The sequence below is a fragment of the Lissotriton vulgaris genome, chromosome 4_1 (assembly GCF_964263255.1).
Source record: "Lissotriton vulgaris chromosome 4_1, aLisVul1.2, whole genome shotgun sequence".
NCBI lineage: Eukaryota > Metazoa > Chordata > Amphibia > Caudata > Salamandridae > Lissotriton > Lissotriton vulgaris.
Window position 1 is genome coordinate 616400727 of NC_141691.1, and position 25699 is coordinate 616426425.

A 25699-nucleotide genomic window follows, 5' to 3' on the forward strand; every position below is an offset into this window, starting at 1 on the left:
GGGAACTTACTTTAATCCAAACGGCTCCCCGCTCGTTCACCTACACATAGCCACATCCGCCGCCCGTAGCTGTGAGCACGGTGGATGCTCCAGGTTTTTAAAAAAAGAAGAACATTTGGAAAAGCGTAACGCGTCCCGGCTGGTGGCGCCGGTCACGTGGTTCACGTAATAGCGTGTTTCTTAAAGGGGCCGGTTTGTTTTTATATTTATACTCCGGACGGAGCGATCCCAGTGCATGAAGTGAGCCGTGAAGAGAGTACCTCAAAACCACAACAAACGTTACAATGATATTAAGCAAACCAAACAGAAGACAATAGTCTGTTTGTACGTTAGTCAGTGATTGGATATATCACAATCCCATCTAATTGTAAGGCAAAAACACAGAATTACATGGTTGTTATATGTATCATGTAAATGAGTGTGATATTATTTAATTTCCTTCAAAACTCAAAAATACCAATATAACCCCATAAGGTGTAGTAAATAATCTGTACATGCCAAACGCAGGTAGCTGAATGTCGTGGATAGTGATCCGTTTACCGCCGTCTTATCGAACCCCAGGGGATGTCGTCATTAAGGCCCCGTATATGCGTGGAAAGACGATAAATCCAACGCTGCTCTTTTTCAAACAGAATATTGTCATTGGTGTGATTCAGCTGTTCTATCACCACCCACTTGACGTCATTGGCACAGTGGCCTTGCTCCAGGAAGTGGGAGGTCATTTTTGTGGTGGCTCTTCCACACCGGATGTTGCTGCGGTGCTCTCCAATTCTTGTTTTGATTTTGCGCGTGGTCATCCCTATATACCTGAGACCACAAGGACATGTAATCATGTAGATGACATTACACGAATTACAGTTTGTGTGGTCTCTAAGGTACCAGGTTTTTCCTTCCTCCAATTGTAATGTTTTTTTAGGAGATGTTAAGTGGCAGACGCTGCACCCCCCACAAGGGAAATGGCCAGTTACCGATGGTAGACCCCAAGCATTCAGAATAGTGGCCCCCTGTTTGGATTGGTTAACCCTTGGACGAGTATGTACCAAGGCGTCTTGCAAACTCTTTTCTTTTTTATAAGAAAATAATGGTTTCTGCCAATTTCTACCATTGCTCGTGAGAATTTGCCAGTGTTTGCCTATGCAACGACTTACAGAGTTGGAAATATTGCTGTAAGTGGTTACACAGGTCAAAGGGACCTCAGTTTCACTTTCTTTGGTGTTATCCTCCAGAAGCGCTTCCCTATTGTTGTTTCTCGCTCTTTTTCTGCTCTTTTGTAGGATTTTCTTGGGATAGCCTCTTTTTTCCAATTTTAGAGTCAGGTCATCCGCTTGTTTATTAAAGTCAGCCAGATCACTGCAATTTCTACGCAAGCGTAGGTACTGGCCGAATGGGAGGTTCTCGCGTAGAGATCGCGGGTGAAAACTGGAGAAATGGAGCAGATTATTCTTACTTGTTGGTTTATAGTAAGTTTTGCTCGTTAACCGATTACCAGATTTTGTTAAGGTGACATCTAGAAAGGTAATGGATCTAGAGTCATATTGATGGGTAAATCTTAGGTGGGGGTCACAAGTGTTAACCCAATCAAAAAAGGATAGTAGACTTTCTTCTGTCCCCTTCCAGATTAAAAGCACATCATCAATGTACCTCTGCCACAGGATAACATTGTGAGTGTAGGGATTTGTATTTGACAGGATGTGAGTTTTTTCGAAGTTGTAAACATACAACCCCGCTATACTTGGGGCAAAAGTACTGCCCATAGAGGTACCAGTCTTCTGTAGATAGAGGGTGTCTTGATACTGGAAAAAGTTCCGTTTCAGTGCTAGCGTAGCACAATCTATCACAAAGGTCTTGGAGGTATTATAGGACCATGTCGTTTGATCTAGAATGTCTGCCAGAACCTTAAGGGTTGCATCCTGCGGGATACATGTATACAAACTTTCAATGTCTAAGGACACCAGGTAACATGGTTCCTCTGGAAGTTCAACATTAAGTAACATTGAAAGGAGGCTTTTCGTATCTTTGATATAAGTACTGGTGGATTGAATCAAAGGTTTAAAGAAAAAATCGCAGTACTTAGAGAGAGGTTCTAACTGTGACCCTATCCCCGACACAATTGGTCTTCCCGGCGGAGGTATGCGGTTTTTGTGGGTTTTGGGGAGGGTGTAAAAGTAGGGAATTTTTTCTTCAGAGGTCGTAAGAAAGTCAGCCTCTTGTTTGGTTATGTAACCATCCCGTTCCGCAGTGGATACCAACTCCAGAATTTCATCTTTCAAAAAGGAGGAGGGGTCTTGGTTGAGCACTGTGTAACTGATGGAATCCCCCAGGAGTCTCTTGCATTCAGCGTCATAAGCTGTGGCGTCCTGAATTACTATGCCACCCCCTTTATCGGCACTCTTGATTACAATTTCTTGATTCTCTTGTAAAGACTTGATCGCCTTGTATTCTCCAGCTGTCAAATTTTTAAAAGTATTTGGCTCAATCAGACTCTCCACTTCCCGGAATACCGCTTGTTCAAAAGTTATGATATCAGCAGGTACTAGATGGGTAGGTGGATTAAAATTAGATTTCCTTTTGAAGTCTGTGTCACTTGAAGGTGTCTGGGCTTGGGTATTTTGTTGTACGAAGAAAGATTTTAGTCTAAGTTTTCTGAAAAATTCTCCCAGTTCGCATTTCAACTTGAAACGGTCCAACCTAGGGCTAGGTATAAATCCAAGGCCTTTTTCTAGTACTGCTATTTCATCTACAGAGAGTGCGACCTTTGATAAATTCGTTATCAAACTTGTTGGTTGCTCGGCCCTGCTCTCTGGTCCTGCGCCTTGCTCCGTGTATTGTCTCCTACAGTTTCTGTGGGGCCCCAGTGTACCTGATTGCCCATTCTCCTCCTCCCTCTGCCTCTCCGGCCAATGTCTGACCATATACCATGTGATGTCTGACCATATACCATGTGATGAAAATCAGCTTCTCTACAGCTGCATTTGGGACAGGTCGTCTTTGTACCTTTAAACATTTGTTTTATACGTCTAGGAATAAGAACTGTTTAATATAAGCAATTAAACTTGATGTATTTGTATCTAGTATTCCTCAACACCTTTGTAACTTGATCTGAAGAGGCTTTTCACCGGTTATCCTTTCCTTGCCCACAACGGTCACCCATCTCTCTTTGAGAGGTAAATACATGGTTAAGTTATGTGCCAATGGCATAGTAAGTGACTTATTACCATTACAATGAGTTCGTGGTAAACATAAGGTCTCTCTGGTCGGCGCTTCGACTTGGTTCTGCACCCCCATGAGTCAGTAGTAAATGTAATGTCTCTGTGGTTTGTTTTGAGTCTAACAAGTTAAATGTACTGTAATAGGAATGTTTATCATAGTGCATCAGCTACTTTATTTAATCTTATGTATGACTCATTTCCTGTATAGATTACCATTCATGCAAATGAAAAAATGACATGTATTTTATGTTTTTCTAAGTCCCGAGAGTAACACCAGTCTTGTGTTCAGTTGCAGACTGCAGGACTTTCCGTCTCAGAAATGTGAGGAAAAGCTGTTTTTAGCCAAAGTTTGAGGTTAGCAGGACATTCGGGGTAAGACAGTGTGGTGGGATCCAAGTAAGCCACATCAACCTCGACTCCCCCAAGTGTCAAGTTTTCAGAAAAGTCTGGGGTTCGCACATTTCACTTTCTTGCACAACATGTTTACCAATTTTTAAAAAAACGAAATATCCACAAACATTTGGTACCTTCAGATTCTTCCATGTGGAGAGGATAAACAGCCTACCTCAAATATCAAAAAAGAGCTTGGCACTGGGTGGGGGTTGGCACTTATGAGGCAGTGACAAGCCTCATAACTTATGGATTTCACAGGGTTAAATCCTTTCTGTCCCACAAAGGGCAGCAAAGCTCGCTTATTTCACCTACTATGTTTTATATTTTCAACTTCATTGGTTCATAAACAGAGGAATTTTTCTTGAATGTAAACGGAAGTTACATTTACATGATTATTCTTTGTTACATTAAACAAAATACTCACCACAGACATCCTTTAAGTGTTCCACTGGCCATCAAGACAGCCAAGCCTTCCCTGTAGCCTTCATTAAAGCCCTGCTGAAGTGAGTCCGCTTTCCCAGCATCTACTCCATCACGATAACCTTCCTATGTAAATAATGATTACATACTCTTGATTAATAATGAATCAACAGAACAGCATAAAAGCAATCGATTGACCTCTGTACTCAAAACAACTGTAAAAATGCAAGGTGTAATCTCTTCTAAAACACCCTCATAAAATGGCACTGCATTTGAAAATCAAACTGTCCAACAAAAATATAGCATGATAAATGGAGCACGCAGACTCCGCTATCTTACTGCACTTCTACCGAGGCATTTCGCTGGAGTGGAAGGACGCAAGTGTTTTTGGCTTGTGTTTGAAAATTACCACGAGGCTTCTTACTTCAAGGGAGACGCATAGAATCTGGAATTGGTGCAGGACAAATGCTGTGAAGGTTAACATACTACTTTTCTAATAGATGGCTTGGAAAGAGGTACAGATTTAAGGGATAATCATGGGTTTCCATGGGATATCCAAACCCCTAAAGTGAAAGGGTGCTTTAGTCAGCTTTCAACTCGACTACCTCTATTTTCATCCACTTAAACAATTTTTTTTCAAACAGAGATGTTCAGCTTAATTGATTGCATTAGTTTGGCAAGGACTTTACCTTACTCCTCAACATACAGTTCTCTTTATTCCATGTGAAGTGCTAAACTTTGGTCATTCACAGGATACTGACCACTCCAACAGATTGGATAAAATGCTTAACAGTTATTTCAAAATATGCAACTACAATTGTCTCTATGGGACACTCATTCCTTGTGCTGGTATTACAGGAGACCTGGGCGTTCGAGTCTGTGCCAATGGAGGGCTTCTCCAATTTGTTTACCCCGGCAACTACAGCTCTAAAATACTGGCACCGGATCGGGAGTCTCGCAATCTACCAGCAACCAATTAAACAGAAGGCAAAGAGTTAGAGGGCAATGAGGAGGGTCTGCAAATTATGGAACCAACCCTGAAAAAAATCTGCTGGTCTTCTTATCACTATCGTAATAGTGAACATTTATATCCACCCCAGTAAAAAAGCGAGACTGGAGCTCTCAGCATCTCTGGCTGAAAAGCTTGCAAGTTAGAAAGTGAGCAAGCCGACATCAATCTCATAATTTCGAGTGACATTAACATGTGCCACAAGGGGACCACAGCTTCAAATGAAAGCTTCACAGCACAAGATCGATACTGGGGTATCCCACACCAAGAAAAACGGACATAGCACAAAAATGACGACAAAGGCCAGGTGTTCCTAGGGAACCTGGAGCACCTTGGACTTTGAGTCTTGAAAGGTTGCTTAACCAGCAATAAACCACCAGGGCTTTCGTATCACTCCAAAGCAGGAGCAACCCTAATAGACAACACCCTGTTGTGTCTACCTCTAATGCAACACGTAATCTCCTTTGGTCTTGGGGAGAAGATTGACAGCGACCATCACTCTCAGGAGATAGTTCTATCAATCTCCCCAGGAGAATACGAACCCTTAGCCGAGCAGGCAACATTATCCTACACAATCAGCAACATGAGGATCTGATCTACACCTACCTCTCTGCACACCTTGTCCACAGCGCCAAGGAAATACTGCATATAGCTAACTTAACACAGGATTCTCAGACTAACTGGAAACGCTTCACAACTAAATTTGCTGGTCTTTTTGAAACATCAGTAACAGCTCAAAGGAACGGCCACGGGCTAAAGTGCCCCACACTAAGTACCTGGAAGAAGAACCACCTTATCACGGAAATAACATGACGAGTAAACCAACTCTGGAGGGCTCAGAGGAGGGAACCGCGTGATCCGGACTTATTGCAATAAGTCCGGATCGCTCAGTGACTGCATCTTAAGAAAGCAAAAAAAAAATCTAAAAACAGCAGAAGTAGGATCTCTTGAGAGCTAGGAACGATGTGTTCTCTGCAGAATTGCTATGCGACAAAGATAAACAACTCTGCCAGTTTCTGGTAGACTGAACAACAACTCCAACATCTCAGAAGCTACACAGGTTCACTTTTAAACTGGGCCCTTTAATACGATGGGCACAGCTCACTCTAAGAGTAACTCACAGTCACCCATAGAATCAGAGGAGAAACACTGAAGCAAAAGATTGATTGCGATCCATACACACACTGCAGACTGGGATAAAGTATGTGCACGGTCAAGCCGGGATAAGGAGCAACACACAGGGGAAAACAGCTCCATAGGCCCCAGCACAATCACATCATCCAGGATGACAAGTGCCCCCTCGGAATTTCAAACGTTTCAAAGCCTGGAAAGTCAGAAAGAACCCAAACTATCATCCCACTCTCATACCATCCAGAAGCAAATTTCCAAAGGGCACCTAGAACGGGCCGCGGGTCCAAATGGGATTGCACCAGCAATCTTTAAGTAAGAGCTCTCCTACTGGACAAATCAGTTTGAACCATTCTTCAATTATGTCTTAGATAACAGCAGGGCCCCTGCCTCATTGAATGACTCAGTTATCTCGCCAATCTTTAGAGAGGGAGATAAAGGAAAACACGAGAACTACAGTGTAGTGGCCTTAAAAGACAACACAGCAAAATATTTCTCAGGGACTATGCTGGAGGAATTACACATATAAGGGGTGAGGAAAATAATATAATTCCACTGAACTAGACTGGTTTTACCAAACAAACAGGGTCGATAACTAACCCCATAGCCCTTTCACTGCTGGGTGACTTTGCAACGTCTTACAATCAACCTGTGCATCTATGCTTTATAGATTATAAATCTGAATTTGACAATGTAAATTGCAGCAAACTATGGTTAAAACGTGCAGCATGGAATGCACCTGGCGGTCTTCTAAGAGCACTGCAAATGCTGCACACAAACACAAGAAGTAGGATTAAGTTGGGGAACGGCTACAGACTGTCCAGGGTCACACCAGCAACCTCTGAAGGATTAAAACCGTGCTGCATACCGGAGCCGACCCTTTTAAATTTGTTACTCTAGAATCTTCCTCCTCTTCCAAATAAAGTGAACAGTCATGCCCCAAAACTGGGAGGACTTCTACTATTAAATCAACTGAATGCAGCTGATTTGGTGCTTGCCAGCAGGACAAAAGTGGGGATGCAAACTTGAAATATTCAAATAGAAATGGCTGGACCATAAACATGAAAAAGATTCAAACCCTAGTACTCCAAGAAAAAGGACTGAATGGCTACAGTCAGTTTCTGGAAACTGAAAAGTTTGATTCAGCCAGTGCCTACAAGTACCTTGGAGTGTTATTCAACCCCAATGGAAGGTTTGCAGCCCAAATGGATAAAATTAAAAGGAAAGGCAAAGCGCTGGCATTCGGTCTAGTTTCATCGCACAGGAAGATGAAAGTCTCTTCACTTTCTCCAATCTTGCAAGTGGCGGAAGCTAAAGTCCGCCCAACATTGTTTTATGGGAGTGAGGTGCTGAGGGGCCGGGACAGCACTGAGTTGAATAACACAGTACAAGATTCTTCAGGTCCATTTACCACCTGTCGGCGCACACGTACACTACACAAATTAGACAGAACTTAGCTTAGTGAACAGGGCTGGACTGGGTACCAAAACCGGCCCTGGCAAACTGCTCGGCAAGCTCCCCTGGGGGGGCTGAGAGGGTGCAGCGGAGCTTAATGAAACGGGCCGGTTTCGGACGATTTTGTTACAAGGGGCCGATATTGAATGCCCTCGGTAACAAAAACAGCCCCCCAGGGGCCCAAAGCCAGGCCCTACACCGGCGGCCCACCGGGGAAACGCCTGGTGCCCGCTACGGCCAATCTGGCCCTGCTAGTGAAACAAACATTGGGCCAGCAGGTGACCTCCATGTACTTCGGCCAAGGCCTCAAACTCGCAAAGGAGGGCTCTCTAGGTCACTATCTCTGCCTGGAAATCCTGGGGAGGGATTGCTCACCCATGAGAGACTTCTAACATTGGTCTTCACTACCCTTGACTTCATTCGCTTGGACCCTCAACCTGCGCCGGAGTGAGCTAAAAAGAATAATAAAACTGAAAACCAAAGCCCTTTCTCTTCTGGAAGACAAACAATCTCCGGCAAGGCGAAAGCCATGGGTGGCTAATACTCAGCACCTACAAGAAGGTATCCCATCAAGTCTATTTAGCGATACCTCACAGTAATCGTATGAAGAAACAGTTCATAAAATACAGACTAGGGATATTGCCTGCCTTAAAGCATTACCCGCATTGGAGAAGAAAGGACAGTCAGGGACATTGCAGGCTCTGCGGACAAGAAAATAATTCAAGTTTTGTGCCTCTGCAAAGGCACTTTGGAGAATCACCGGAAACTTCTATGCAAAAATGTAAACATGAGAGGGACAAGATCATGCAAAGAGGTAGCTGTAGCATGTTTTAATCCTAGAGACTTGAGAGTAAATTGTGTGTTGGTTAAAATTTCTCCAGCTAATGGAGAAAAGGGTATTGGCAATACAACGTAACAAAGTAACCAAGGCCTAGCTGCAGTAGGGTGCAATCCAGCTACGGGACACTTTGTGTGTAATTTATAGGGGAGGTATGTAGAAGCACTTTACATAGCACCAAGGCACTTTAAAGAACTGCACCTTATACTCAGTGCTCCCCAAATGACAACATTAGCTAGGAGGCTGCTAGAGCACTTCATACAGAAACAAAACCCAATTTTGCAAATTGACACTAATGCACCTTAAATCAGGCCCCTCTCAACAGCATGACCTGACACAATCCTTTGGCCAAAGTTTAATGGAATCGTTTATCGATAGCCAAAAGGCATTTCAGCACATTCCTCCTGGGACCCCTATCTGCATGACTTTGTTCCACAGCTTTAGACACTGTACATCTCCCTAGGGGTAAGTTTCACTGAAAATTTGTGGTAGGGAGCGCAGGTAAAGTCTACATATTATTATTTCAAAGATCCAGTTTGTACTTCCTAAGTAACCACTTGCCACTTACCCCCTTAGTCTTTGCATCTTGGAATTTGGGGGGAACTGTTAGAAAACCACATTATAATAACGGACTGTCTTACTTGGTTTTATTCCATACAGGGAAAAGAGGGTCAAGTATTTTGTTTTACTACATTTTAATCTTGCATCCGGAGAAGTGCTTATAGTTTCTCTAATGAATGCTTTTAATAGCTCAAGAACTGGCAAATGACATACAACAAGAAGTTTTAACTTAGATGTACCTTATTGTATTGAGAGCTATTTGTATTGCAATAGTTTTAATTAACGCAAACACCCTTGAACTTGAAATTCTAAGTGATGTGGGCGTGCATCAGTAAATCAGTCTACTTGAAAGCACTTCTATAAAATAAACTGTATTGCAATGGCCCCAATGTGTTACTTTCCGTTTAGAAACTGAAGATGTTTGGCCTTTGGAAAATCCACTGGCTTGTGGCTATAGTTGAGGTGCACATTTATTCTCTCCTCACCTGAAAATATTTTTCCAGAATTAAATTCTGATACCCATAAAAAGGTGTGAATGTGTGGTGGTTTTCACATTGAAGTTGTGCACTTACTCCTGCCGTTATGGCAGCAAATGTAAAGGTATAAGTACACAAACGTAGTGTAAACAACTATTGGTGATGTTTGTGAATACCCATAATGTTACAGCAATATGGGTGATCACCACGTTCCCAATAAGGACCCCTTTCCAACTAACCTAGGTTTATGAAAACCCCCGCCTCTCTAAACACAAAACAGAAGGGCCTCTTCCCCTACCTGTGGGTGTTAATTTCCTAATATCTTGATTCTTCATTCAAGGAGATTCAATGCACATCAACAGATGAGATATTCTGAGCACATAAGTTTAATTTAAGAGAACAAAATGTGATGTGAATCAGCTGATCTGTTTCAGGAGGACAACCCATTTATTTCCCGGTTGAATGAATACTTGGAATTAGTCAATACAGGTACAGAGTATGTTTCTCTTACCTTTTTTCTCCCTTTGAGACAGCTATGTAATTATCAATTCAGTAGTAAAGCTTTATTATTGAAATGGTTGTAGGTTACTTTATTGTGTCACTATTTGAAAGTCACCCTTCCTGTATCTGTAATGAAATAACCACTATTTCATGATTACTTCCCTTTGAAACCGTTTTCTCGAAGAGTTACATCATCAAAGATGCGAAAGGTGGAACAATCAAGCATAAATTGCTTTGGAAACAAGTAGTTCAGTTACGAAAAGAACTACAAAAAGCTCACGTGGTCCATACACTGAGTCATCAACGTGATGGCGTTCACGTTGCAGAGAATTCATTGGCTGATGAAGCCGCGAAGGCAGCTGGGCTAATAGCTTCCGTAGCTGCAATCACTGGTTCAAAAATGAAAATAGACGGCGAAATAATGCTAGCTGTCAATGCAACAAGCAAAGGCAGCGGTGCAGAGTTACCACAGAACTATCCACTCAAATATTCATACATAATTGATGCCAACTCCGTTCCTTTTGCTCGAATCCCTGGAGTGGGAGATAGAGTAATTCAAACATGAAACGTAGAGTAATTCCAAACATGAAATGTAGAGAAGCTTTGATTCACAAAGCTCATTTGGGAGAAGGTCTGATGCATTAAGGGATCTCTAAATCTATACTAGAATTAAGAGACGTACTGGTGGCCAGGGATGAATAGTCACATTTACACATTTGCAATTAATTGCCACGACTGCAAGAGAGATCGCAGCATAGACCGCCACCGGATACCTGAATACAGTGTAGTCAGCCCATTACAGACACCATTGTTAGACAGCATTAGACTATCTACAGGCAGATGTCCCTATGGACAAATGCAGTACCATAAATATTAAGACAAGATTCATTTGGATGTGGCCCCAGCGCTTGGCTGACGCCCGAACTGTTATAAAGGATTTGCAAGTCTTTATCAGCACATACGCAGTTGGCACGCTACATTCTGACCAGGGCCCTGCGTTTAGCTCAAAAGCTTACAAGGAGGCCCTAGCCAATCTGGGCGTTGCATTGCGGTATTCTAGTCCATTCCGTGGTTCAGATGCTCCGTCCATCACCACCCCCTTTTGTACCATTCTAGTCCATTCCATCCTGATGGAAATTCGGTTGTGGAGTGAAAAAACCGAGACATAAAGCAATCTATAACAGCTAGGGTACTAGGCTCGGGTGACGGGTGGGCCAAAATCTAATAAGTGTCCAACGTAGTCTTAACAATCTGCCAAGAAGTTCTCTAGGGGGAATCACTCCATCGGAAATCCTTTTTGGAACTAGAATGATTGTCAGGACCTTGATCGTCACACTTCAGTGGTAGAACAAAAACCTTTTGATATCAAAGACTGTTTGGCTGTTTTGCAGGACTTAAATGAAACAATAAAAAGTCAAAGCAACGTAATACTGAACCCAATGACCACTGAAGAAAAACCACCCGTCCCAGCAAGGCCTGCCTGGATTCCAAAGATTGGGGATCTAGTCAGAGAAAAGATCACGGACAAGAAGGAATTTGGGCTTTCATACAGACAACCAGTATCTGTTTAGCCATTCAAGGATCAAGAACAGTACTACTGCCGCCTTTTGCTGGAAGAAAGGAGAACAGGTTTGTATCCATCGACCTGGTAAAACCACATCATGTGGCCGATCATAAGTAGTAGGCCAAGTGGACTCCAAAGATGTAGCAGACACCCGAATCTGGCTACAATCCAAGAGGTTCAGACTGAGAGACTGAGAACATTTGAAGACTGCAGCACAGAACAAAGGACTATGTAACAAAGCCATGGAACTAGTACCTCTTGAGACCCAAATAACAGTTCGTCAAGAAACACCTGTCTACAATGATATAGCATCTGAGTATACTAATATGACAAGTGATCAAGTGATTCCAGCGACTACATCGAATCCGGAAGCAATCCCTACAATTGACAGAACTGCCTCTGGCTACCTCATTCACTTTGATACGTTTTCAGAGGTTCCAAGTGAACCTGAAACGCTGCCAGCTAAACAAACTTTAAGAAAATAAATAACAGATCTCTTTCGACAACTGGAAAAGACATATCTGGTTTCACCATGGGTTAAAGTATGGATTATCTTAGGTGAACATTTTCCTCTACTTTGGTTGACTCTGCTATTTACCTTGGGAATGCTGATAAATGGAAAATATAGTACAAAGGACACAGTAAGAAAGAACATCAACTTACTCCTCAAGCCACACAAATCATCCCATCGTGAACAAAGAATCTTGTCAGCAATAAACATCACAGCCGTTCCTATACCAGGGGGTATAGCTTGGGACAGAACTGAATATGACATTCTTGGTCCAGCGGAGCTGTTGAAGATTCCACAGCAATTCAAGGTTTCCTTGAGTGATTTTGTTTCACCCAGCACCTTTTCTGATGATTGAGACTTTGAGACTGTTAATAATATGATGTCAGACTTAGAAATGTCTGCAAAATTTACAAATCATGAATACTTAGAAGGTTCATCAGATTATGAACAAATGTACTGTTATAATCACTATGGCCATCATTTCTTACATAGATCTGCAAACCCTAAAAATGTTTTTACTTATAACCAATGAGAACATTGTCTGACGCCACCAAAAGGTAGCTCAAAATATTTTATGACATAATTTCCGTACTATGCAGGCTTTAATGTTTCAAATCCAGAATCATTTTACTTTAAAACTATTAATAGGACAGGAATGAAAAGTATGTTGACAAATACAAAATGAATTTATTCTGCGGCCTTTTATGCTCAGCTGTCTACATTAGGTTTTGACTTTTGAAAAGACACCATTTGAGACAAAAACTGTCTGGGGCACAAAAGACTGGCAGGTGCAGGGCTTGGAAGCTTTATTTAGAGCCTGCATTATCCCAGAAAAAATAATGTTTTTGAATGACACTGTTCAACAGACATCTTGTCTTGGATTGGCTAAGATAAAAGTTTTAAACAAACAGTCAGTACCTACACCTGACAGCAGTAACTCTTCAGAGTGGGTGGTTGGTGTAAAAACTATTTTACTTAACAACAGAACAGATCCTGATTGGAAAAAATTGTTAATCTGGCCCACAGACACAAACAACTGTCAAGATAGATTCCTGAATAAGACAAAAGGGTTCACATTCACCAGGCCAGATCCAAGATATGTCCAGAGACAACATCCAAGGATAGTAACATCATACAGTGAGGGAAAACTGTGCCTTGAGCGCCTACAAAAATCTACACTGAAGGAGGTAAAACAACACTTATCTTTACTTAAAGATAGCATTGATTTAAGGGACTTTTTACAAGGACCTGCGAAACCACGTCATAAACGTTTTACATACACCAGTATCTATCCCATGTATAATGAAGCATGGAAAACAACACAAGCAGAGACTGCAGAACGGATATGAGAAATTGATGGTATTAATTTAGAGAAATCTCTCTGTAGTTGGCAATGGGTTAACGACTCTGTCATCCAGAATATATTCTTTGGACAGCATAGTATCCTCTGCCATGGACAAATGAAACAGGACTTAGTCATGTTAAGGCATGGTCAGTCACAATTGCGCTTTATAATGCTTTTGGGCTGGACGTTGCAAAACCTTTGTTCTGGATATGTGCCATTGCGTCTAATCAACACCACGTCAATGTTTTCGGAGTTTAACCTTACAGATAAACAAATCACTTTGGCACAAAGAGGGGAAGACTATACGGTGCTGAGCATTGAAAACCTGGAAAGATTACCATTAACTGTTTCTGAGAAACCAGCGACAGAATGGATAATACATGGTACAATCACTCTGCCTGTGACGATTTTCCATTTTCAGTATTGTTTAAAACATATACCAGCGGGCGTATATGAAAGGTTGGGTAAAGAATACATCAAGACATCCTGGGATGGGGGGCGTGGCTAGCCGGCTACGATGGCAGTCTGGTACTGCTGGTGCTCCGGGACCAACGGGGGCATTATCCTGACGCCAGCACCTTGGAGCCCCCCGGGAACGGGGTGACGAAAGGGGGAACACCAGAGAAACCCGGCTGGGTCTTTGTGGTCTGTTGTCGGATGGAGGAGGCGTCGTGCGGCCCGACACTGTTCGGGCAGACCTGCTGTGGAGGAGGAAGGGTAAAGCCGGGAGCCACAGTAGCGGACGTGGTCGGGACATCTGACCTGAGCAACACCGGAAGTGCCCGATCTGGAGACCCTGTGGCGCCGAGGAGCTGTCGTGTGGGTCCGGACGCCCGCCTGGGACGGGCATGCTGATATTGAGCTGGGACGGGCGGACGAATATCCATGTTTGCGGTGGCGTGGGAGAAGAATACGCCGGTGCTCCACGCCGCTGGCGGCTGCGGCGGGACTGGTGAGTCGCTGCCAGTGAGCGTGGGGGACAGCACGGAGCTGTTGGGCGGTGCCCCCCCACCCCACCCCCCGATTTGAGGCACTATCGTACTTGCCGGAGCAGCGGGAAATCCCGGCTGGGTACGGGGCACTGCAGGGGAGGCACCCCCCTTGTTCTTCTTCGCTGCGGCCACGGCCAGGAACTGCCCAAGAGGGATAAGGTGACATCGCTGGCCCCCACGATACACAGGGGGGGGGGAACGAGAAACACACAGCGCCAGCACGGACGACCGCAGGGCCTTGCACTGGGCGGCCCTTTGAGGTGTGTGGCGACGGGGCTGTGGAGGGGCGCTGAGACCCGGGATCTTGATTGTGAGGGACCCTGGGGGAGGCCCCCCTTTTCAGACCAGAGTGTGGGACGCTGAGGAGAGGCTGCCTACACCCTGGACGGCGGCGCATGCTGGTTGAGGAGGGGTCTGTGCAGGTGGGCCCCCGATTACCCCGCATTGAAAGGGAACTGAGTCCCCTGCCTGGATCCATTGCCCTGAAAGGCCGGAAGATCACTGTGGAGTGCTTCTGGGACGCCCTCCGCAAAGTTGATTTCCCACAGGGCCGACTACCAGAGGAACGGGAGTGCAGGTCATCATGGTCCGCAAGGGGGCGAAAGCGGCAGAAAGCTTGGATGGCTCTGCGACGGTATGTGCGGTGCAGTCTGCTGTGGGTTGGGGGGGGCCTCCTCGCAACACTATGGCGGAGACCAGCAAAATGACAAACTGGATATAATCCTGAAAGAAATAAGAGACTCTAGGGCGGCACTAGAGCAGCAGATGGGCACCCTGGCCACAAACGTATCCCTGTTGAAAGCGGACCACAGCAAACTGACGGATAAAGTAAAGGATCAGGGCCTAGCTATAGCGGACATTACGCCGACGGTGGCGGATCACACTGCCTCTATTCAGCAACTTCAACAACAGGTCACTTCCCTCATGGATCAGGTGGAGGACGCGGAAGGACATAATCGCCGCAATAATGTCCGCTTCATAGGCCTTCTGGAACGGTGTGAGGGGCCCATGCTGCAGACTTTATGGAACAGTGGTTCCGGGATCATACCACATCGGAGGACATCTCGCCACATTTCTGCTTAGAAAGAGCACACAGGATCCCGACCGGGCCGCCCCCCACGCCCTCTCATTGTACCGATACTCAATTATCGGGACAGGGATGTACTGTTGCGGAAGGCTCGGGAGAAGTCCCTCATCCAGTACGACAACCACAGGATCTCCCTTTATCCGGACTATACCAACTTAGTCCAGAAGCATCGCTCGTCGTACACGGAGGTGAAGAGGAAGTTACAAAAGGCTAAGCTTCAGTACGCGCTCCTCTTCCCTGCCCGCCTGAAGATCATCCATGGCAGGAAGACGTACTTTTTTGAGAGCCCAACGGATGTCGAGGAGTGGTTGGAGATGATGGGCATTGATGGGAGCCAGGCGGTCACTTAGGGGTCTGCCACCAGCGAATTGAGGGACGGCCAGGCCTGTGAGGAAGCGGGGTCCCTGAGTCGAGACGGGAGGCGAGACGACACGGCCCTTCACGGGAACAACAGAAAGAAGATCAGCTGGATGCTTTGGCGATGGTGGGCACGTTCCGGGAAGACACCGGAAGAACTGTGACGGATTCGGAGGACATCACTGTTCACTCTGACTCAGACCATAGTGTGATCCTGTTCCCTACCGTCACGCCTCGAGCGGCAGATGACCTGCTGGACAATGGAGAGTGAGGATGGTTCCGATTGAGTGGACTACTTGTATGACAAACGTATCGTATCCTTTACACTGCGCTCTTTAGTTATTGCTCAATGTTTTGGCGCAATGTAAGGGGTATCTGTAATGTATTGCCTGAGCTAGGTATTAATTACTGTTTGATGGCGCGTAACTTGTGGATATTTACCTGGTTCGAGCAACATACCATCCTGGTTGGGTGGCCTTTCTCCCCCCCCTCCCCTCCTCGGGAGGGCACAACCTCACCGAGATGGTGGATGGGTCCTATCGGGATGTCTATAAATGGTGAATGTGAGTTTCAATTTTATTGTATTTTTGCCCCCAGAGACGGTATACCGTTGAGCCAGCAGTACCCAATTGGAATAACAGGATGTCCAGGTTGGTGCTAGGCCACCCCCCCCAAAGGCGAAAGCACTGGTATTTGAGTCATTTTGTTTCTTGTTCTAATGTTGGGCCCAGCGTTGTTGTCCTGCTGCGCCGTATTTGTTCAGTTCTTATCATGGGAATTAGGGTGGGTAGTCTCCTGGTGGTTAGCTTGTAGGGATCATGTCGAGATCCTCCGGCCACTCCTGAGTTTACCTACGACTGAGTATGGCTGACACTGTGGGTTCTTATAGGTTTACTACCTGGAATGTACGAGGACTTGGGGCGATACAGAAGCGACATCTGATACATACCTTCCTGCTTCGACACCACACGCAGATTGCTTTCCTCCAGGAATCCCACCTCACTGAGTCAGAAGCTCTACAGCTGAGGAAAAAATGGAGGGGCACTATTTACTCTACGACATACTCTGCCTTTTTCAGAGGGGCAACTATCTGGGTCAGGCATGGTACACCATTTGAAGAGCTAAAGTGAAGGGTGGATGAGCAGGGCTGATACATATTGGTGAAGGGCACCCTGGATGGTGCATTGATAGTGATTAGTTGTATCTATGCCCCGAATTTTGATCAAGATAAATTCTTAACTTCGGTGGGACTGGCACTTGCAGATTGGGCGGGAATCCCCTGGGTCTTAGGAGGCGACTGGAACATGGTTCTGGACTTGGGCCATGACAGATCACACCCCCTCCTACAAATGGCCGGAGTCTACCGACTGACTGAGGTGTTCCTGGCATGGGCAGAAGGTTGGGGCCTGATAGATATATGGAGAGCCTTATACCCGGAGCTAAAGGAATACTCTTATTATTCACACATACACTTGTTACACACTAGGATTGACAGATTCATGTGTTCTGGGTCACTGGTCTTGAAGGTAGGGAACCCAGAATACTTGGCCAAAACCTTCTCAGATCACTGACCTCTGTTGTTTAGTCTCCTCTGGGGCTGAGTCCCGACCCCGGTTCCTACCTGGCGGCTAAACCCGCTCCTGCTAGAGGACAGCCCCTTCCGGGCGACCTTGTCCGATACTCTAAGTAAATACTTTACAGAGAATTGGGACTCCGCCACCTCTAATGGGACTATATGAAAGGGGATGGTGAGGGTTGTGGCTATAGGTCAGCTAGTGGGAGCCAAACAGGAAATTCACTGAAAACTCTGCGAAATAGAGGATAGGCTAAAGATACTCTAGAGAGATGCGAGTGTGGACCCCGGGAATAGGGGAGAGTTGCAAAAAGGGAATACAGATCAGGCTGATACATTGGAAACATTGAGGGTCATAGACCACAAAGAATACCTACGCGGACAACATACGGAGGCGGACTGATCTGGGGCCTTACTGGCCCGTCTAGTGCGAGACAGACCCGACCCTCCGGTGATAACCCAAATACGTACCCTGTCGGGTGACCGGCTTCATACACAATCTGAGATCAATAGAGCGTTTCACGACCATCTGAAAGAACTGTACGCCCCTCCTGCTCGAGAGGATCCGGACCGAGTGTCCGAGTTCCGCTGCAACCTCCCATTCCCAGCCTTGACGGCTGATGTCCTGCGGAAATTGGAAGGGCCCATCACGCAGAGTGAAATGCGGACCGCCATCAAATCCCTTAATCATAATAAAACACCAGGTATAGACGGACTCCCCGTGGAGTTTTACACAGCCTACTCTGACACCCAAGTGCCTGTTCTGGAAAAAGTGTATCGGACGGCGCTTGAGGAAGGACACTTACCTGCTTCGACGTTGCAGGCACTGGTTATCTCTATACCTAAACCTGGCAGAGATACCCTGGACATTACGAATTATAGGCCCCTGTCTATGCTCTCCAGGGAGTATAAAATACTTAGTAAGGCAATAGCCTTGCGATTGCAACCCTATCTTCCTACCCTGGTCCATCGAGACCAGTGTGGGTTTCTTCCTGGACGGAGCACCTCCTTGAACACATGGAGGTTACACGCACTCATGATGTCCACGCCGCGGGAATACCCCAGAGCTGGATGTGTAGCTCTGGATCTTATTGTTTATATGTATCAAGGACCCCCTGAGGATTAGATACAGTAATTCCTAGGTCAGGGAAAACAACACATAAAATATAACCACCTAGGCAACAAATTCTTAACAATTGTGAAGTAAGAGACACAGAAAAGAGAAAATTATAATACCAAAAAATTCAATGGCTAGAAATTTATTAATACATTTAAAAAATGGTTTCCTATTGCAGTTTAAATGGATTAAACTTTGAAATCCCATGGGAAAACGCGATTTGTTAATTTGCCAATATAAATACCATCATTTGGGAAAATACACAAAATAGGATATCCTTTCATAACAAATTAAGATGGATGAGAGACAACCTAATTCAGTCAATGTAATTCCTTTTCTGTTAAATGAGAATTTTAAAGTCATTTTAAATATTAGCCTTTGAAATCACCATGAAATAACAGATCTAGTCATATATTTACTTGCTGAACCTTGATGACATTGTGCACTATATATACGATCGATATAAATTTCGAACACCAGAGTCTATTTTCCTTCGCAAAAAGATCCCACTATAGATTTATAAATATTCTAAATAACTTTGTTCTATTGGAATATTAATTACTTGCAGTTGACATATTTTCTGATGCAATAATATATATTTGTCATTACGGAACAGAATCGAAACTGTAGAGTAATCAAAACTTTACTGACTGTTGTCAATGTGACACCTAGTCTGTTTTCAGTTTCTATCGTTATAACGTGAAAACAGAATCGAACATTGTTTATTCGGTTGGTTTTTGTAAATAAATTAGTCAGATATATGCAAAGTTCTTCGCTATTAAAACGCGACAAGAGGTATTCCTTTAAAATAAAATAAACTATAAAAATAATTCCATATCGTCCAGTTCCTTTTACATATCGTCTCCTTTACAATTCCGGCTTTATGTAACCATCGACATCGTTTTTTCAGGAACTAGATGTAATTGACCCTTATTCGAGCGTTTAAATAGTATACGCGGGTAACACTCGTTTGCTTCACTTCTATCCTGAAACCAAGTTGCTTTTCGTGTCCCGCTCCTGGTCTGCAACATACTAACAAGAAATACGGTGAGTGAGGGCTAGTCTCGGGAGATCTTTAGACAAAAACAAACTTGCGGCTAGTAGACCTTTTAACGCAATACCTTACCATGCCGCATTCTTTATTTATTTTTCAGTGGGAGCATCGACCGCGAGCCCCATACCTGGAGATATCTTACTAGAGGTATCCCGCTACCAAATTCAAAACAAAGGTAAATTACAGATAATTTAGAAGTAAACACACTGATTTAGAAGAATTCTAAATCTTTGGTAGAACATTAAAAACGCATCGTGTCTCGGGTTTTAACCCCTTCGCTGCTGGCCCGTTTCCGCCGCTGTGCGGTAAACAAACGAACAGGGCGGGGCTGTGACGAACCCCAGCCGTCATCAGCACACGAGCACCGCGGAGCGTGACGGCTGGGGTTCGTCACCAGCATACAAGGGGTTAAATATCTACGTTGCTTCCTTTACCAGTTTATCACTTACCTACTTTGGCAACCAGCAGGCGGAGCTTATTGTGTTATAATCCCAGGTAATATTCTTTGGGAGTAAAGAACCCTTACCTAGTAAACACTATTTGATTTGGTTTAGTGACCGCATTTATTTTATTTGCAGCTTGCAGATTGTAAGGTTTACCCTACTATTACTGTCACTGCTTCTGGAAAACTAAATATTTTGCATATTATCACAAAGGTAATTATGCGAACCTGTTATATCTTGTGGTCATTTTACTATGTAATTCCCAGATAAATCCCTCTAGCATGATTCAGCACGCATAGTTTAAAATCAGTGATATCTCATTTCTGACCTGCTTTGAAACATCGGATTTATATAAGATTTCATTATCAAATAAGTGTTAATCTGTACCATACAATAAGCTGCTGGAAAAGATAAATCAGTTATATAGCCATCTCAATGCCATATAACAGCAATCACTGAGAGAACGAAGGCAAATACCCCATATAATTATCCTCTCTTTTTTACTAATTAGAATAGACTGCATATAGGGAAGAACTAAAAGGAAAAAGATTACTTGACAAGGAAGTTAATATGGTTCATCTTCTCTTGTAGAATTATTAGCAGAAAAGTTGATATCTAGACTGAACTATACCGACCTGATGAACAGGAGCACATGATCAAAACAATCCATATGGAATTATTTAGTTTCAAGATTCACTTTTAAAAAATCGTAAGTTTTGCATTCATTACATTTTTCTCCTTATTTACTAGGTTGGCAAGAATGTAATAATCATTATGACTTGTATCACCTGTGTGGTTTTTAACATTAAAACAAAGTCATTCGTCACTTTTTAGTTTTGAATTCTTTTACACAGAATTTTCCAAGAACTCTACTCTTACATCAATAAGACGAGATCTTTTATTTAAATGTGCTTATAAATACTTAGAACAAATGAGTTGTGCCCCCTACTAATTATTATTGAGTAAATGTTGGCCATCATATTTTCCCCTTTTCATCCAATGGTTCTTGCATTTATAAACTTCTTATAGGTGAATGAGCAATGATTTACAATGTTTATAAATGTTCACCGATTATGAAAATCTGTCCTGTATATTATGTATAGTAGGCCTGTTCGAGACACAAAGAGAAGTTTATATAATACAATTTTGTGGATACTTTTGATGTCTTTATGTGCTGTAGATTACTTAGAATGTTGTTAAATTTTATAAAAATAGTATATATTTTATATCACCATTTCTTTTAGGCATTACGTGGCTACTCCAGAAGAAGGCGCTGGTCGCCGAAACGCGTGTAGAGAACTTATTTATGCCACTTTTTAAACTGTATTTGTTTTTTGTTTATTGTATTTTATAGTGTTGATTTAAATGTATGTAATGTCATTGACTGCAATAGGAAACCATTTTTTTAATGTATTAATACATTTCTAGCCATTGAAGTTTTTGGTATTATAATTTTTTCTCTTTTCTGTGTCTCTTACTTCACAATTGTTAAGAATTTGTTGCCTAGGTGGTTATATTTTATGTGTAGCTCTGGATCTTAGACAGGCATTTGACTCTTTATCTTGGTCATTTATGTTTGCAACCCTGAGGAGATTCGGGATTCCGGATCCCCTCTTAGCGTGGATCAGACTACTTTATACAGATCCGTCGGCTAGGGCGCGCACGGGACGGCACGTCTCTGACGGCTACTCAGTACACTGAGGCACCCAACAGGGCTGCCCCCTGTCCCCACTCTTATTCGTCCTGGCCCTTGAGCCCCTGGTTATAGCCTTACGGGTGCCCGTGGAGAGCAGATGGGCATCCAGATTCGGGGAACACATCACTTGATATTGATCTATGCAGATGATATCCTGCTGTATTTCAATGACCTAGAGGAGAATCACACTGCTCTATACGATATCTTTAGCCACTTTGAAGAGATCTTGGGCCTGGCTATCAACCCAGGAAAGTCGCAAAGCTTTTATTTCATAGAAACACCAGGTCCTATTTCCGTTTCTTTTGGAGCTTACTTAATCCCGGTGGCCCAGACCACATTTAAGTACCTGGGGATCCAAGTGTACAGGTCGTCAGCAGACCAAATTGACGGGAATATTACACGCGCGATCAGGCGTCTTCGTAACACTGTGGGCTTCTGGACTTCTTTGCCCCTGTCCGTCATGGGCAGAGTTACAGTATCTAAGATGGTTATGCTACCTCGCATGCTGTATTTTTCCTCAATCTCCCTGTAATTCTACCTCAACAAGTGTTTGATACACTCAATGGTCTCTTAATTAGCCTCATTTGGGGTGTCGGTAGGAGACGGATTAGCCTGAGTAAGTTGCAGCTGGGGACTAGCTCGGGAGGCCTAGGTGCCCCAGACTTTCGGGGCTACTATTATGCTAGCCCACTCCAATGGCTATCCTACTGGACGGCAGGTAGGAATCTCCACGAAATTGACTATACATCGGAGAGAATTGGACGGGGAAAGTTACACGCCCTGCTGCTCCCGAAGAGTCAAATTCCCATAGATTGTCACCGCTTCTGCACACGGCTCTGGTGTGCTGGAAGAAAGCCATGGCATACACTTCACCGGCTGTACCATATGCAGCAAACATACCTCTATTGGGAATCCCGACACCACAGGGTAGGCTTACAGAAAGGGTACTACGTCCCTGGATGACGGCCGGGATAACAGGAGTAGGTGCCTTTTCGGGGATGGTAACCTATTGGATCATGACACCTTCTTGCAGGCCACGGGCGCCCCCCCAGACTCTATCTGTTACACACCACAGTCGCACATTATATTAGAACAACGTGGGCACCGCAACGGCTCCAACCTGCGCAGAATGAACTGGTTCATTTATTACACTATATGGGGGCAGGGGGTCACTTAGTCCGGTGGCTGTACACAGGGGTCAGAACACACGCAACAAACTCGATCATGACACTTTGGGACACCTGGGTTCAAGACACGGGCACGATGATCACTGATAAGGAGTGGCAGATGATCCTGGAACACCCTAGGCGGGTTTCACGAAACGTTAAGTTCAGATTCATACAGGTAATGGTCTTACACAGAGCCTATTAGACCCCTAAAAGACTACACAGAATGTTTCCGAACTCACCTCACAGTTGCCCACGTTGTGGAGAGGACGAGGCTGGGTTCCTCCATATGGTCCGGTCCTGTGCAGGCATACGGAGGTATTGGTCAGAGGTATGCCTAGCACTATGGACTGTCACTCATTTACCAGTACCAGCAGAGGCACTGTGCTGTCTAATAGGGTATCGTAGGCGACCTAAGACACTGAAGGCCCAGCTGACATTGCTTGATTTGGCACTCCTACTGGCAGTCCGAGCACTAACGATGAGGTAGAAGTCTCCCAGACCACCGGGGACACCACTGTGGCAGATAGAAGTAGTGAAGTGGGGGCGAGCAGAAGGGACAGCTCTCCGAAGGGAGGAGGTGCGAGGGCAGAGGAAACATCCCATATCACAAGAATGGGAGAATATGCTAATGGCGCTGGACCTCGTCCCGACACATGGGAATGGAGCGTAGGGACAGTCCACATTAGAGATCATTCTGGTGAGATCTGTGAGTGCCTGAGAAAGCGTACGATTTATCTGGACTCATTGTGGATATAGTTGACTGGAGTTAGCTCAGGAGGGATTCTATCACCACCAGGAGGAGGGAGGGTTAGTGTACGGGAGGGATGTTAAGGGAGGGGGAGGAAGTTTAATTTTGTTTTCTTCCTAGTATGCTATAGGATAATGTAGCAGAAAACCTGCTAACCTACACTGGGAACGGACCTTTGTAATATGTTAGACATTCAAAGACCTTGTATTGCTTGCCCCATTGTGCGTGTCTCGCAATGTTACCCTGAGATCAAGGGAAGAACTGGTTGGGGCGAAAATGGAAAAAGTGGTTGTTGCATACATATATTACAACTGTGATTTTTCTCCTGTCTTGCACATCTGTGAATAAAGTGTGTTAAAAAAAAAAGACATCCTGGGATTTACCTTATACACACAAATGTTGGAATGGGGGAAAATAAGTGTTTCTTAGTGGTACAAATTGTGAAAACATACTAAGTGGTTCACTCTTATGTCAGGGTATTAACACCTTGGCTGCTAAGGCAATTTTCAGCCTGTGCTGGAAATTGCTATTATCCTTTATTCATGACGAGCTGGGCTCGTCATCAGCACACGACCACTGTGCACCATGACGAGCCCAGCTCGTCATCAGCAGCGAAAGGGTTAACTTACACGGGGCCTGCGAGGGTTCCTCGAACAACGTATCCTGCCACCTGCAAGGTTCTCCAGCTGCAGTGATAGATCCAATTTTTAGGGAGATTTCTAATGGAAGTTACATTATGTTGAATGATCACAGCTGTTGTGCCATGTTGCCAGGAACCCCCTATCTCGTTACTGTGTCAGCCAGGGTCACTTGCTGGTTGCAAGTAATGTTTCCTAAAACTAAGTCAGACAGGGAGTCGCCATTATGGCCTTCACTGAACATCTCTTCTATTCAAATTGATACTTTAAGCAGACTGAAAGCCATTCTTTTACAAAAAACTGTGCCACTGACCTCGGCCAAAGAGACCTATGATCTGCAGGTTGCAAGGACTTCTGCAGAGATACATGCCCTTTTATCGGCAAACTGCCCCTATACATTTCTCAGAAATGTTAAGTCGTATCTTAAACATGTCTGATACGAGTTGTATTGTACATGTATTTAAGATGATTTTTTCAGGACTGTTAGCACCCTTTGAAGCAGTCCTAGGCATATTTACAAACTTTGTGCACTCTGTTTGGCGGCCTGCCTCTCGTTTTGACACCCAGATCAAATTGGAGAACACCCTCCTGGCAATGAAGTGTCGTGAGCGCATGATACAAATTCTGGGCTTGGCTCGTTTGGTCATTCCGACCAATCTGGCAAGATTGCATCTTACCTGTTCTACGATGCCTGTTTTGTGGAGAAGAATGCGTGCTAGACATCGGTCTGACACTCCCATCCGTCCTGCCAACGGAAGTTGATACTTTGCTTGAACCAGTAACGGCTCATGAACTGTGTTGCCCCAGCGGCTACCAATCCGGATGACGGCATTCGTTGAGATCTCACAGACGCAAACTGCAGACGGTGAGATACGTGGAGCAACAGGCACACAGGTACCATCTACTTCGAACATTGCTAATGTGGCTGACGGAGATGCTTCTCATCTATGTGCAATTGACCTGCTTAACGAGGTAGTCCAACTTTCACCTACAGTAGTAGATGAATTCTTTACCAGCTTAGAAGATTTTATGTTTTCTCCAACCAATGACACTAAAGTTAGCACACAGTGTTCTGTGCGATTCTGAATTCGACCTTCACTTTTCAAAAACAAACTTTTAACTTTGGGACTCTATTTTTTCTATGATTTGAGTCTTTTCCAAAAAAAAGTAAAACATTTTTGGGCACAAAGTTATCTGCTTAAAGTAGAACTATTCGTAGAGAACAGTATTTCTTTGAATACTTCCAAGGGCCAATATTTGACCTTGTCCACAACCAAACAATTAATATATTCTGTCATAGAATGGTCAAGATTTTTTTTCTGTATTGAAGAGCCATTTCATAAATGTATTTTCATGATTCATTCGGAAAGCGTTTTTTAAATGTCATCTATGTGCCTTGAATGAAACGTTGCTTT

General features: G+C 44.1%; 1 protein-coding gene across 4 annotated transcripts in view; it reads right to left on the minus strand.

Moving 5' to 3' along the window:
• The window catches only part of YAE1 (YAE1 maturation factor of ABCE1), a 618218-nt gene that overhangs the window by 18390 nt on the left and 574129 nt on the right, over positions 1 to 25699 (minus strand). For all 4 annotated transcript variants that reach the window (XM_086964860.1, XM_086964857.1, XM_086964859.1 and 1 more), the window contains one exon: positions 4027 to 4148. In XM_086964860.1, the coding sequence (XP_086820986.1) occupies positions 4027 to 4148 (122 nt within the window). The remainder of the gene's footprint in view (positions 1 to 4026; positions 4149 to 25699) is intronic.